The sequence below is a fragment of the Megalops cyprinoides genome, chromosome 1 (assembly GCF_013368585.1).
Source record: "Megalops cyprinoides isolate fMegCyp1 chromosome 1, fMegCyp1.pri, whole genome shotgun sequence".
Lineage (NCBI taxonomy): Eukaryota > Metazoa > Chordata > Actinopteri > Elopiformes > Megalopidae > Megalops > Megalops cyprinoides.
In genome coordinates this window covers 16362183-16377821 of record NC_050583.1, presented here as the reverse complement: position 1 = coordinate 16377821, position 15639 = coordinate 16362183, and the positions used below count along the sequence as shown (strand labels likewise).

Genomic DNA, 15639 nt, shown 5'->3' with positions numbered 1-15639 from the left:
TTCTACATTCAGGAAGTACCGCCTTAAAAAACTCTTTGTTACCATTGGATGAATTGTAGGCCAATCTCTGGAAATTTCAAATTTTATTGGTTCGCTAACATGTCCATCGGATATTTCAGTCAGATAGATGGGTTGCACCGCACCGATCGGAAGTTGAAAAAACTGCACGGGCACAGAGTGAATGTTGTTACAAATGTTTTTGTATGTAAGACGGTGTGTGTGAAATTGCCAAGTGGCCGTTAATACCTTATTAGCTAGCATGTCCAAGGGTTTAGCTTCTTAACCACTCGCTGCTGGTGAAGTGAGAAACAAATTTGCAGGCATCAGTCGTATCATTTTTTTTCTTAAGAAATTAGGTGGTATTTACTGTTATTCAATGAATGTTAATGCGTTTAGCTAAACAGACTAGGCGGCTAACGCCAAGTGGTGAGCCACCCAGCAGTCTTGTAAAGATGACGAAATTACGTTATTGTTTTTCGTGAAGAGAACCAGAGCAGAGATTAGGCATCTAATAAAAGCTGTTAATGGTGAAGCGACAGAAAACCCCGGTTTATCACCGCCTGTCGGTGACATTTCGTGTCTTAGCTAGATGTAGCAGTGTTCACGTCTTTCAATTAAGAAAAGGTTATAGGGAGCTAATCTATACATCCCACCTTAAACACACCAGGTACACAGCTAGCTAGTTGTGTTGTAGGTAGCCAGTAGCATGATCTTAATTGCATGTTACGCGCTTTCATCTGCAGAGGTTAAGTAGTTATCTCCGATTCAGAGAAAAAAGGAAGCGTGTGTTTTAGTCAGAATACGAAAACACTTAATAGTCGTAAATAATTCTGAATAATCTCTGATAAAAGAGCTGGATACCATGTTAGATTACCTTACCAGACTGCAATAACTGAAAATGTTTATCATTACAATTTATTAGATTGTGCTATAGTTTAGCAGTGTTTTGAGACCGGATTCTGGTTGTCACTCGTCGGCCATATGAAGAAAGACACATGTATGTTTGTAGGTCTACATTTAAATGTGCTCATCTCTGTCCCTCAGACATATGGTAATGCAAGTACCACACTGCACTTGATCTGTATGTTAATGTTTCGCACAGAACCCCCAAAAATTGGAGCCAGCCTTGAAAATCAGCTCCATGGTGCAATCACTACACATGATATTGGGGTTTTTTGTTGTTTTGTTTGTTGGTGTTACTTGGTTTTGAGCGTTCCCTCTTCTGGCTCACCAGCTATACCTTTCTTTGGAGGTCTTCCATCTTCCTAGGTCAAGCGATTTAGGTGACAAAATGCTGAAAGTTACCGTTCAAGCGTCTCATATCCGAAGTGGACGCGTACCATATACCTACGTGCAATACCGTTTTATGTCCACGGGGGGTTGGTAAAGTGCAGGGATAATTTGCAAAGCAAAATTTGGACAGTGTTTTTTTTACGGGATGTATTAAATTACATCTGATATGTCTAGAATTCCCTGTTTTATTGAATTGGCCTCATTATACTATTAGACCATTTGTTATAATATAAATGAACACGTTTGACAAACCTCTACAAACAGAGATTACCGCATCCGAATATAAATGATCCAATTTTCTACAATTTCTCATTCTTGTTGAACGTTCGAGAAACCACTTCATGCCTGCTGCTGAACAAAAAGGCCTACATTTTCTGCTTGCCACTGGAATTATAATTATTATTCTAAACGAATTCTGAACCATCAGTTCCAACGTAGCCTATACCACAGAGCATGCTTTCGGTCGTGGTTCAGTGAAGAGAGTCAAGATTTTTTAATTGATGCTGCTGTGTTTCCTGATAAATTGTGAAAATACAATACCCATAGGTCTTTCTCTTGCATTGTCTCAGTGCAGCATCGGAGTTGCCACTCTTGAAGTGCTCTTGAACGCAGCTACGTCTGGAATCATTTGAAAATCCTTCTAATATGTTTCCTCGAATACCTCTTTCTTAAAATGTTCGTGTATACACTAACTCTGCTAGAGACCCACTTTGGCTATCTCCATTTGCTCAGATCAGTGAGTAGACTGCATGACAGCTCCCTCCCCAGAGCGATATACAAATTTAGCTGGCAGAAGCAGTGACACGTTGCAGCTGAATCGCTGTGCTCCGCACGCTTCGCCAAACCTCTTTGTACGGTCTGTACGTCACAAACCGAGAAACGTTATTTTGATCGTTTCCGGTAAATGAGGTATCTCTCCTTATCCAATTATGTAATAACATCAACCAACATACTGCTTATATTGTATAAATACCATACATTACTCTCACTAAAATGGCCAAAAACAAAATTAATTTGCAAACATCGAATAAAACACACTACCACTTCCATGGTTCCTGTAATGGCATCTGCCCCTAGAATGAAAACCTCACCTGACTGGCTGATAAATATGTCACTTTACTGAATGCGAAAATAATCTTTTTCATTGGGCAGAATACTGCCAATCACAAGCGCACTCTTTCGCATGATTGGTGCGCTCGATCTCAGCAAAACGCCGAAGCACGCCCCGATATTTGCAATTCGGGATGATGAATGGCGTTGCACTTCAGAAATCATCTCCATATTCACTGGCTATTAAGGCTGGCTGTTCAGCTGTCATTCCAATTTTCTTGATATGAAGTGGGCGGTCCAGCTGTTTGTGTTTGGCTATGCGAGGGGCCCAGCGGGCGGTGCGACCTCACGTGGGCGTTGCCTCTAGGTCTCCTTGAGGAAGCTCGTGAAAACTGACAGCTGAGAGATTTTTTTAATTGAATAGAGGCGACCGCCCATATTCAGGGCGCTGCTTTTTGCATTTGTTTTTAGTAGAAAACCGTGTCGTTTAACCATCGTCAGAGCGTGTTTTATTACAATTATACATGGTTGACTATAAAAAGAATGACATCGGGCTTACGCGTCTGTCAGAGCCGCTACGAACATGGGGACCGAATTCAGGTGGGCATTGCGCCTTTATTTATTTATTGGATTAATTAGCCATTCATAATTTATTTCTTGTTGTTCGTGTTAAATGCTTGTCTTGATCATGTATCTGTATTTATGGAGGGAGCGGGAGGGGGTGGCCTTGAACAAAGCAGAGAGATTCTAGTGTATTTTTACATGTGTATTATCTTTATGCTTAAGCGCCAGCCACGGACGTTCTCGCTCGCGCGTGCGCGCGCACGCGGCAATTACACATAGCACAACATTGCTGTAATTTGCAGAGAGAAATGAGAAATTAACCGAAAGCGTTAAAACAATTGCAGTTGAAAATAAGCGAAATCTCCCTGTGTTCGCATAAAGACGTCATCTTGCCATGGAAGACATGATTGTTCTTTTGAACGCCCTCAGTTGATATGGCAACATAATCAAAATTCTAACTCACAAAAGACCCTTCTCCACCAACAGTCATTTTTTAAGATGAGCTGTCATCGTTATTATAGATGATGGAAGGTTATCTAGAACATTACGCTGTAACTGTGCATTGCACGGTTGAAAATAAATCGGTGTTTATCTGCCGTTTTGCACTAGTAGGCTATCTTGCCTAATAGAACGAACCAGCTAAGTCTGGCAGACTAGCTGGTCGTCAGTGTTCATGCGCTGCTGGTTCCCGTAAAGATTAAGGTTGAGACGAAATGGAAAATGCATCTGTCTCACCAGCGTGGTAAACGGGATAATTATGGCAAATTCTCTGGCGCTGTATGTAGGCACGGACGCACTGTCTCGCCAGTAAAAGCAGATACACACAGATAGCGCTGTCTGTCGGTCTTTTCTCTGTAAAGAATGGTGAAGTGTTGAATTCAGCAGGAGTTGACCGGGATGAAACCGAGTTAATGCTCGTGAACAGCACATTTCTGCTGACTAACCGACGAAATACAGTTCCTTAGACCCCCTTATCTAAAGAGAACTTCCTCAGATTTATGGGACTTCCCCGTGTATGATTATGCTAAGCATGGTAAATAGCGTTGCTATTGGGGAAGTTAAAAACGGACTATTTTTATGTCCGATGAAATGAAGTGAATATGATGGCATGAATTAGTGTTTCATTGCTCTGAAGATGATTATATTAATGATTAAAGCAGGAAAATATAATTAATTTAGAAGAGCTGTCTGGGAAATGTACCCACCAGTCTGACTAAACATTATTCTTCCTTAGGGCAATATCTAGCCACTTTTCGTGTCCTCACAATCTTAGGAGAGAACAGATGCCATAATGAATTATTCATCAAATGTCCAGATTACACACATGTGGATTATAATATAAAAGTTTGAAAAAAAGATGGTCCTGTTTTTTTTTTGTCCTATTCTGATTGAATGATGACTGCTCTGGCCTGTGTGCTTTGCAGGGTTATATGTGACGTTGTTAGGGTAGAAAGTATTCATGTGCCTTGTAGAAGAGTTGGTAATATCTGCTGTAGGCCTGATCCATGCCCGGATGAGATCTGCGGCCTGTCCTCACCCCAGCCCTGTGCCATCCCGTTAGTGTCTCTCTCTCTCTCTCTCTCTCACGCTGTCCCCGTTTACGGCACCCAGCTGAGACCGTCTCAAACTGCTACATGCCATCATCCGCTGACAGCAAGGCATCCCGAGGCACTCGCCAACTGACTGTGCTGCTCCAGACACACACTCGCTCAGAGACGCCCGTGCAGCATTCATTTCCTTTTGTTCACCGAGTTATTACAGATTCGCTTTGTACTACAGCCGTCTGCTGAATAAAAGGGACAAAAATAATGCTGTCATAACCATTATGGCAAGCAAGCCATCAGTTATGTAAAGACTGATTCTGCAGTGGAAGCTGAAGGACCCCCTTTCTTACTGCAGTGTTTTACCTGTGGGATCGGTAGCTCCATAGCTTACTTACGTTACTGTGCAGTGGTTTAGCCACACCGGTTTTGACAGACAAACGAAAGCGGCCATCGCGACTAGTCTGGAGTTCAGTTAACACTGAATCTGAAGTACAATTGAAATGTAACTGGATGTGTGTGTTGGTGTTAGAAATTCAGCATGTTTATACTGAACACAGCACACCCTATTTCAGTATTTTTCATTAGACTTGACTACGTAGCCCACATTGTTGTTTTTTTCACCGTGTTCCTTCGTCCGTAGATCTGATCTCACACTGTGTCTTCATAAGGGTAAATTTAAATTCACAGGGAACTGAAGAGTTGTCTGACATTCACAAGTAATCACATTTTTAACTTTGTGATCATCACTGCATTTAACAGAATACAGAAGGGCTTAGGTTATTGTCACAAGATTTAATACAAATGTAGACTCAGGCCTTCCTCAAAGCAATAATGGTAATAAGGGACTCATTTCCAGAACTAATGTTGATGGAGATTACCTTATTTGATGACACTGAACGTTGTAGTCTGGTATTGTTGGTAATATTTTGCTCATATTCTTTGGGGTCGGCACTACCAGACTCTCCATGCTACAGCGCTGTGGTCAGAGCCACCAAGGGGCAGAATCTTACCAGATAATCTTTCTGAGTAGCTAATGTTGGATAGAAAGTTTGTCTGAAGGATAAATAATTGATTATTCACCTAGGAAACAACTCCACCCCTTGACACAAACAAAGCTTTTAGCTTGTTTGTTTCTGCAAAATGTACAGTGATATTTATTGAACCACGAATTCCAGTAGTTGTAATTGTAGTGATTTAATGCAACTTAAATGCAAGCTTATCATTTTCTTAGAAATGCAATGCATTGTTGGAAAACTGTTAAATGAAAGATTGACCAGAAGGAGCTGCCATCCAAAGAGGTTAGTATGTTTCTTCTGTTTGTTGTACTTGAGCCCTGCGTTAACCATATGCAGCCATTGTTTGTTTGATTTATGGCAATTCTGAAGAAGAGATGCAGAGTTGAGAAAACCAATAGCTTCAGGGATGGACGCCCATAGTTTTAGGCAATGTTAAGCAATGGAAGATTTTTCCCTCTGAGAGAGGACCAGGTAAAGTACAGTTAGCCTTGCTTACCAAACGTTCATCATTCACGAAATACGACTGGTTAGCATGGGCAGTTAGCAGTACAGTTGGCATGGGTATGGGGGGGTCACGGTGAGGGGGAGGGGAGAGCAACGGGGACGGAGGGGGACACAATAGCCCTGTCTGTTCCCCGTAGACAGTGTTAGCCTGGGGAGGAAGCGCTCAGGCGCATTGACAATGGCATTATTGTGCCCAAACCGTGGCTTAGGCGCAAATCCGCATGCACAAAGCCAACAGCGCGGCTCCTGTGTGGCCCCGAGGCCAGGCTCCCGCGCCTGCTGACCAGCACCGGGTGAGCCGAGCACGCCGCCAGGCCCCCGGGACCACTGCCGGGCGCGTCTGTAGCTCGGCACTGCCGATCATGGGGTAAGGCCAGCGTCTGAAGCTGCTCCCTTTGCCTCTCATTAAAGCCAGAGGAAGCCAGCAAAAGTGATCCACTGTGACACTGCTTCAGTCCAGAGTGATTCACAATCTCTGGACCGCGGTTACTCGCAGCTGTGATTTTGAGAATACAGCAGCACCGCCTCGTTTCGGATCTGAAACTCGCAGTCTGGATTTCAGGTCTTTGACGTTCGGCGGCCTAAGGAGATCACTTGGGCTTAGCTTCATTGTTCTCTTTACCCAGTTCTTTTTTTTTTTTCTGATATGTTTTTCAAGGAATCTTACAGCAGTCGATTTCAATGGTGTTCTTTGGTGGAGAACACCATGGATTGTTTTCTCTGAATATGGAAATTGAACATTTTCATTAAAACACAGAGGGAACATTAAGGCCTACATTTTCTCAAGCCTTGGCTGCTTTGCGATAAGGAATATCTTTTTTTTTTTTTTTTACAGTTACAGCTGTTGTATTGTTATGCAGAAATTACAGCCAAGTTAAATGCACCGGTGTTGTGTCAACTTTCAGTTACGTATTTGATGAAGATGTTTTTTGAGGGAGATTGGTTTCATGTGGTAGTTAATAGGTCCTTTGAGTAGACCTAGTCGTAGTATGAATGCTGTCCTTGTCTGTTTCCTGTATCAGCTCAGTTCAAGCTGTTTCCAGTGTTTTCTGCTGTGGGTAATTTTTATCTTCCCTGTCTCTCCTTTTTTTCTGTAGTAGTGGGATGTTTGGTGTGTTTCTTTTTGTGCCCTGTTTTCAGTATGTAACTATTTGATTGTTTTAGTGCTTAATTCACTTTGCACCATTAGCTTTGGTTTTCCGTGTTCTGGGAGAGATTGTGAGCAACAGCTGATTCTAGCCTCACATGTTTGGTGCTGGCCGAGCACTCCGTGTTCTGTGCTCTGTGATGCGTGTTCCATGCCGGTTGGGGTGTTCGTCCTTCATGGTCTTGTGTCTGTTTCCATGCTGGTTCGCATACCCTGAGTGTTTTCCTCTCTGTTTTTTTTTTTTTTTTTTTACAGTGCACAGTATACCCCATGTCTTATTGGCTTGTGTTCTTTGTCTCATGGTCTGAGCCAGGTGTGCTTTTCCAGGTGTGCTGCAGTGTACACTAAGGGGAATTTGCACATGAATTAACAAGTGTGAGTGCTCTCCCTTATCTGTTAAACCATGTGTCTGGCAGGCTAATAGGGCCTACAGCCTGTGCTATCCCCAGTCTCTCTGCATCAACCCCTCTGCTTCTTTCCCTGCATCTAAATGAGTACGGGCAGAACAAATGGCTCTCAGTTACCCTGTAACTGATGTCTTTCTTATGCTTTTTCCTCCTGCTCCCTTTGCATGTGTAGAGGCTGGGCAGTGCGTCCAAGTCCATTGCAGTGTATGTGTGAACAGGACAGGTGACTGGCTACCATGCTGCAGTAATGTGCAATACCCCCCCCCCCCCCCCACCGCTTACCTGTGAGGCCATGCCCTTCTGCCACACTGCACAACAAATTCTCTCAAGAGTGTGCTGTACCAGGAACACATACACACACCAGGGTTTCCGTTAGCCGGTAGTTACCAGTTTTTGCCTGGTAAAATTTATAAAAAAAAAAAGATAAATTAAAAACTTGCCGGTCAAAGTGTCTGGTAATAATGCTCATACAAAATGTAGCTATAACGAAGGCTATTCCTAAAGAGGACATTTGTGTTTTGACAGCAAAACAGCCTATTAACAGCCTGCAGTACTTTTCTCCCCTAAAAGGGTGCACTCTTTTATTGTGATACTTGCTACTAGGCCCACTACTATTCAACTTTGAAGCAATTTATCAGCTGCTTTAGCCCACTGATTCTCAATCCTGCTCCTAGGGCCCCCCTGCTCTGCACGTTTTCCATCTTTCCCTGCTCTGCCTACCTGACTGAACTCATCAGTGGCACTTTTGATTAGCTGAGCACACCTGATTTAATCAAGAGCACATGTTAGTCATTTCAATCAGGTGTGTTTGGAGCAAAGACAGATAGAAGATATGCAGGACAGGGGGGCTCCAGGAGCAGGATTGAGAAACACTGCGGCTTAGCCTATTCATAGCACGCAGCATTACAAGCTGCAAAGGCACATTGGACACGTTTGATTTCAAGTCGGCAGCAGAGGACTTTGCCGCAATGAAAAAAAGGAGAGAAATAAAATGTTACCTGGTATCCTATAGGCTACATTTGATGCCATGTAGACCTAGCCCTTTTTTAAAAAAGGCTACAGATGTTACAGGTTACAGATGTTTTGTAATAGCCAACATTTTAGTGGCTAATGTTGAGGTTTTGCTCTATCGTTACTGTTCGTTTTGCTTAATCGTTACTGTTCATTAAATAGTCAAACTGATTTGAGGTCGTTGTCATTCTTTCATCAATCTAGGTGTACATTATATTTGCGTTTGTAACATAGACTGTTATTGAAACGTGACCTGTAAGTTTCAAATTTGCCCAGTAAAATAAATTCTTTCCGGACGCCGGACCGGCAAGAAAAAATCCTAGCGGAAACCCTGACACACACATATACACACAGACACATATGCATGTGTGCACAGATATGCTGATGGTGTGAGGAAGTTGCTGCCGTGGCGGATGTTGACACACTGCCGTGCGTGTTGTATGTGGTAGGTGTGAGCAGCCCTGAGTCCTGCAGCACCGCAAGTGGCAGCCAGCGCAGAGCAGACAGCGAGCGAGAAAGAGGCGAAGGAACACGTCACCCCCGTCCCAGAGTGCACTGCGGCCCAGCATGTCGAGCCCAAGCAGCAGCCCGGAGAAGGAGGGGGCGGGAGAGCACCTGGAGTGCCCCGCCTCGCCCCCCGGCCTGGACGCAGACCCGCCGTCCATGGGCAGCCCCGTCCTCAGCCCAGACTCCTCTTCCCATGATGCCGCGCTCTCCGCCCCCGCCGCCTCCCCCGCTGACTCCGAGAACCTGAGCCCTGATGAACTGGAGCTGCTGGCCAAGCTCGAGGAACAGAACAGGTGAGGGACACCACCACAGCAGGTTAGAGCAGTGTTTCTCAACCCTCTCCTGGAGTACCCCCTGCCCTGCATGTTTTAGATCTCTCCCTGCTCCAACACTGCTGATTCAAATTATCAACTCGTTATGAACTCCTGAAGCTGCTTAATAACAAACTGATCATTTGAATCAGCTGTGTTGGAGCAGGGAGAGATCTAAAACATGCAGGGCAGGGGGTACTCCAGGAGAGGGTTGAGAAACACTGGGTTAGAGCACTTTTAATGCAGGTAAAAGTGCCTTTACTTCAGGTAAAAATGTCTTTGGTACAGGTAGTAATACCTAAAATCAATCAATCAATCAATCAATCAACCAATCATCAAACCAAACAGTACATTTACCACATATAACACTGCATTACTGCATGTATGTATCTTGTGGCCGTGTGATGCTGCTCTAACTCAGTTTTCTCAGATTTTTTCGTATACCTGTATGTTTGAACAAGCTGGAATAGCAGAGCTATTGACATTCTGCCAGCTTTTCCAAGAGCTTTCCCACTGGCGGCACCATGCAGATATCGCAGCTGCTGGAGACTTGTCACTGAGTGGTGCCCTGATACTGTGCTTTGATACCGTGGGTGTTGCGCTCTCCCTGCTGTGGCCGTGATGACTCTAACCGGAGCAGTGCCTTAACTGCACATACTGTGTGTTTGCGCTTTGAGAGCAGGCTGGCTGTCTCTGTATGAGATAGGAGAGCTCGAAAATGGCCATTGTGTTCCCGAACCAGGAGGCTGATAACCTGTAATCTTTACCAAAGACAATTGCAAGGTTATGCTCCCCGTATCGGAGTTCTCCAGAGCAGCTGCTGCATGTTGGCTAGTGGATAAAAAGAGCAGCCGAGGGATGAGAAGTGGTAACCCTTTCCTCCCCTGACTGTTGCTCCCCCACCCTCTCCTTCTTACCCCTCCCATCCTGCCCTATCATTCTCTCCCCGTCCCCCGTCCCCCGTCCCCCCCCTCCATCCTACCCCCTCATTTTTACCCCTCTCTCCATCCTGCCCCAGGCTATTAGAGGCCGACTCCAAGTCCATGCGCTCAATGAGCGGGTCCCGGCGAAACTCGGGCTCTTCGCTGGTGTCCAGCTCCTCGGCCTCCTCCAACCTCAGCCACCTGGAGGAGGACACCTGGATCCTGTGGGGCCGCATAGTCAACGAATGGGAGGAGTGGAGGCGCAAAAAAGACAAGCTGCTCAAGGTAAGCGGGAGAGAGAGAAAAGAGGCAGAGAGAATAAAGAGGAGTTTGTAGGGGTGTACCATTAATGAAATAATATCCATCAAAAATAAAACCTGCGTCAGGGGGTCCTCCTCTATGTAACACACTGGCATCTGTGTTTTCCCCTCAGTCTCACCTCAGCTTTTGCCTTCTGCTCTCCATCCCTTCTCTCTCTCCCTCCCCCTGGCCCTCAGGAGCTGATCAGGAAGGGGATTCCGCACCACTTCAGGGCCATCGTTTGGCAGCTGCTGGGTAACGCCACAGACATGCCGGTGAAGAACCAGTACTCAGAGCTGCTCAAGATGTCCTCCCCCTGCGAGAAGCTGATCCGCAGGGACATCGCCCGCACCTACCCCGAGCACGACTTCTTCAAGGGCCAGGACAGCCTGGGCCAGGAGGTGCTCTTCAACGTCATGAAGGTGAGCCCTGGACCAGACAGGTAGAAGGGAAAACGAGGGAGAATGGGGAGTGAAAAACTGATCACACATTAATTCTACTTATGAAAAGCGTGTGTGCTTGTGTGCATGTTTGTATTTCTGTTTGTCTATGTCAGGCATACTCCCTGGTGGACCGGGAGGTGGGTTACTGTCAGGGCAGCGCCTTCATCGTGGGACTGCTGCTCATGCAGGTGAGTCAGGCTCTTACTTGCTGCACTTCAGTATCACGTGCCAGCCCAGCACACCACTTTCACCCACTCTGGTTGTGTCTGACACACTATGCCCTATGCACTCTTCCTCTTTCTGATATACACTATGCCCTATGCACTCTTCCTGTTTCTGATATACACTATGCCCTATGCGCTCTTCCTCTTTCTGATATACACTATGCCCTATGCACTCTTCCTGTTTCTGATATACACTATGCCCTATGCGCTCTTCCTCTTTCTGATATACACTATGCCCTATGCACTCTTCCTGTTTCTGATATACACTATGCCCTATGCACTCTTCCTGTTTCTGATATACACTATGCCCTATGCACTCTTCCTGTTTCTGATATACACTATGCCCTATGGATTCTTCCTGTTTCTGACATACACTATGCCCTATTCACTCACCCTGTTTTTGATTTTTAACACTATACCCTATGCACTGTGCATGGAAAGACATGTAGAGAACCTGATGGGCTGATGGGCAGTCCTCCAGGACCAAGGCCAGGCATCCATTCACTGCAGCATCATGCGCCTGCCCATCACACCACTGTGATGCTTTTTACCTTCCATATCCTCTCTGGTGTCTGTTGAATCAGAGTTACAGATGGTTTTTACTGGTGAAACTGTTCTTCAGTTAGTTTTGTGCCATGTAGATAGGATGAAAAGGAAGACACAAGAAGGCAGCTACAGGATGTGTTTTTTTTTATACGTCCTTCTGTCTGGGGGTGGCAGTGAGCATAGTGGTAAGGAGCAGGGCTTGTAACCAAAAGGTTGCTGGTTCAGTCCCCTGGTGGGGCATTGCTGCTCTACCCTTGGGCAAGGTACTTAACCCACAATTGCCTCTGTAAATATCCAGCTGTATAAATGTACAGCATGTAAAAAAATGGTAACACATGTAAGTCGTTCTGGATAAGACTATTTTGCTAAATGACAATAATATTATTAATAATAATAATAATAATAATGTCTATCCCCAAATGAGCATATCCCAGATGATGCAGTAGAGAGAGTGCATTACTGTATGTTTAACAGAAACTCTCTCTCTCTCCCCATGCCCTGTTCAGATGCCAGAGGAGGAGGCTTTCTGTGTGTTTGTGCGGCTGATGCAGGAATACCGCCTGAGAGAGCTCTTCAAGCCCAGCATGGCTGAGCTGGGCCTCTGCATCTATCAGTTTGAGTACCTGCTGCAGGTGAGGGCCCCGCCCATCTTAACACAATGCAACATCCTGAACCATATAAATGCCATCAGCCAACGGATTGTCAGGGTCAAATAACAAATAATTCAGTGACCAGGTGGTCTGAAAACTGTCCAGTCAAATATTTGAAATGAACACACTTGCTGCTGGACTCTGCAGTGCTGCTGATGATCTTTACGGCAGTGAATAGTCTCCAACTCCGCTTGGACTGTACAGTGGACGCCTAATTTGCCGTTTTCTCACAATGTTTTGTTCAGAAGGCAGGGGTAGTAAATTTCTTTCTGAAATAATGGTTCTGGGCTGTAACAGGCACCCAATGCAGGCAATTTGCAATAATGCTGTTAAGTACAGGGTGTGGACAAATGCACGTTTTCAGGCCTTATTTTTCTGTCTAATTACACGTTCCAGTCTGCACACACGCATTCATTACCATTGTCAGTGCACTGCCCTCTGATTAAAGGACCTAACTCTTGGCAGCTTTGCAGAGCCTCTTGTTGTCTGTATCCAGTGCGCTGATAATCTTTGTTTTCCTCACAAAGGAAACAGGTTTCTGTCGCGTAGCGATTATTAGAGCGGTTCTTCAGTGCATATAGTGTAAACGGTGGCGCTCCATAACTGTTATTCACGCGCGGTTACTCAGTTAGGACAGCGATTGCGTTTTCTGTATTGCGCTTTCCACATCCATCTCGAACGACACACAGTACATACAGCAGCCCTGGTGTACTCCTCTCGCCCCCCCTCTCCTCCCCTCCAGGAGCAGCTGCCAGAGCTCAACGTGCACTTCCGCTCCCAGAGTTTCCACACCTCCATGTACGCCTCCTCCTGGTTCCTCACGCTCTTCCTCACCTTCCTGCCGCTGCCCGTGGCCACGCGAATCTTCGACATCTTCATGTACGAGGTCAGAGATGCCTTGCCTCCTGTCCCAAGAGATGTCAGTGTCTGTGAGAGAGAGAAAGACAGAGAGAGAGAGAGAGAGAGAGAGAGAGAGTATGTGTGTGTACTGGGGTTGAAAGGTCAGTATCAGTAATAACATGACAACATTGTGTTAGGTTAAAGTGAGTGAGTTTGAGACAAAAAGGGGTTAATAGCAGTGGTAATATAACAGTGTTGTGTTAATGTTAGGCTAATGTGTGTGTGTGTGTCTGTGTGTTTGTGTATGTTTGTTTGTATGTTGGGGAAGAATGGACAAGGAGTAACAGCAGTAACAGAACTGGCTTGTTTTAATTTTAGGTTCAATCCTTTTTTCATTCGCCTCACAGGGCCTGGAGATCATATTTCGAGTGGGCATGGCCATTCTGCAGTATAACCAGACTGACCTCATCCAGCTGGACATGGAGGGCATGTCTCAGGTACTCCGCCCTGTCCCTGTTTCCCAGTCCTAACAGAGTCCTGTAGGCCTAGCACTGGACTATCCAATAATACATTTAAAGAACACAGTAATACACCCAGGGACACACCCAAGATGAGTCAGTAAACAGTAGAAAACATTTATTAGAAATCATGCTATATAAATGACAAAGACTAAGGCAGGATGTGATTGAACTCTTTAAATATTTTAATGGGATCATAGAAAGTATTTCAACCAGAGTTAAGAAGACCAAGACAACATGGGTGGAATTTAGTAACAGGTAAATTTAACTCTTACACTAGGATTTTTTTTAATGCAAAGAATTGTTAATGCATGGAATAACTTATCAGGATTTGTACTGGAAGGAGAGACTCTTAGAGTGTTTAAGACCAGGCTTGACACTGCTATTGGCAAAAACGTGAACATAGATAGGCTAAAACGCCCATTCTTGCAATCAAACGTCATGAGATTAATGATTAGATATTAGCGGTATCATTACTATGAATCTCAGAAATTGCTCATGTGCCCCTGTTTATCTTGCTATTTCTCTGTGCGGCACTATCACATCTACATTTCCCTTTACAACCGCAGCGTAAGAGCGCACATTAGCAAGCTAAACATAGCTGGCCACTTAAGCAGCTTAATAGCCGGCAGAAGAGATTAAGCTTTGGATAACGGCAGTCTTGATTCAGGCCTTGGCCTACCACAGAGGCCGTCCCGTTTTTTGTTGTGTAGATACAGGCACCTCTGCTCCACCTACTGGTGTGCTTGCCTCTGCCTCTGATTTATCCTTGCTTTGGGGAGTTACGGTTATGACAGAATTTACAAGGTTCTCATGCGTTGCCTTTTTTCTTTTTTTTCCAAAAATGTTTCAGTATGATTCAGAGGAGGATTGGAGCTTTCTAACATTCTTCTTATAAGTGCTCACAGAATTAGGAAAAATGTCATTCTGATGCCAAAACAGTGTCTAAAACGCGTGCTTTCATATAGCCAAGTGTAGGCAGATTAGGGCCAGCTTTACTGTGCTGAAAGAAGATCTCACAATTTAGGGAACTACTTCTGTAGTGAGGTACTTCCACTCTGTGTGTTTTGACAGTGTAAGTCCTCCCAGTCAATTTTGCAACACCTTGTAACGTAACTGCATTCAGATACCTTACAACCAGGAAAAGAACCAGTCACTGATCTGTTTTTACGTTACATTGTATATGAGGTACATACTGTAGCTTTATCCTGGGTGTTCTATTATGGTTGCTCTCAAATGTTTTTAATTCATGTATGGCTTGTTGTGGATTAAGGAAGGTTGAGACCCTTGAGACAGAATTGTCCTGCTAGTAAAAATACTGCTTTTTTAAATACGACAATGTCTGTTTCAGCACCTGACTGCACACTGGGAAAACCAATGGTCTGGCTGTGCAGTCAGCCAGGATTTCCACTGGGCTGGTTGAAGCATGCTGACTTGCCAGTAGTGTTTGTTGTCAACTTCACTCACATGCCCTCACATCAAACAGCAGAGGGCGCCCAACCATCATTTTTTTCATTGTACTCTGTGACTGGAATATGTACATATACTGTATATATACGTATCACCTGTGGCAAAAAAGAAAAAAATCATTTTCTGCTTCCAGAGCAGTCTTTGATCTGGTCTGTACTATCATTTTTATGCCATAACTGCCCAGCCCTGTTATGGCTGTGTATAGTGGATGTAAGATTCGGCTGCTATGTGACGGACCGTTTCTCTCACTGTGTCTCTGTCCCGCTCTGTCCCCGCAGCACTTCCAAAAGGTGATCCCTCACCAGTTTGACAGCTGCCCGGACAAGCTCATCCTGAGGGCTTACCAGGTCAAATACAACCCCAAGAAGATG

General features: G+C 44.8%; 1 protein-coding gene across 3 annotated transcripts in view; it reads left to right on the top strand.

The window, feature by feature from the left end:
- The first annotated feature begins 2554 nt into the window (after positions 1-2554).
- The window catches only part of si:ch211-239f4.1 (EVI5-like protein), a 33120-nt gene continuing 20035 nt past the window's right edge, over positions 2555-15639 (top strand). For 2 of the 3 annotated variants that reach the window (XM_036527456.1, XM_036527438.1), the window contains exons 1-9: positions 2555-2943; positions 8986-9336; positions 10373-10562; positions 10775-10999; positions 11134-11208; positions 12297-12422; positions 13183-13326; positions 13688-13777; positions 15547-15639. The exon at positions 15547-15639 is cut by the window's right edge and continues 5 nt beyond it. In XM_036527456.1, coding sequence (XP_036383349.1) covers positions 9104-9336; positions 10373-10562; positions 10775-10999; positions 11134-11208; positions 12297-12422; positions 13183-13326; positions 13688-13777; positions 15547-15639 — 1176 coding nt within the window. In that variant the 5' untranslated portion in view covers positions 2555-2943; positions 8986-9103. Of the gene's footprint in view, positions 2944-7385; positions 7494-8985; positions 9337-10372; positions 10563-10774; positions 11000-11133; positions 11209-12296; positions 12423-13182; positions 13327-13687; positions 13778-15546 lie in introns of those variants that run through there. The other variant, XM_036527447.1, reaches the window with a different exon arrangement.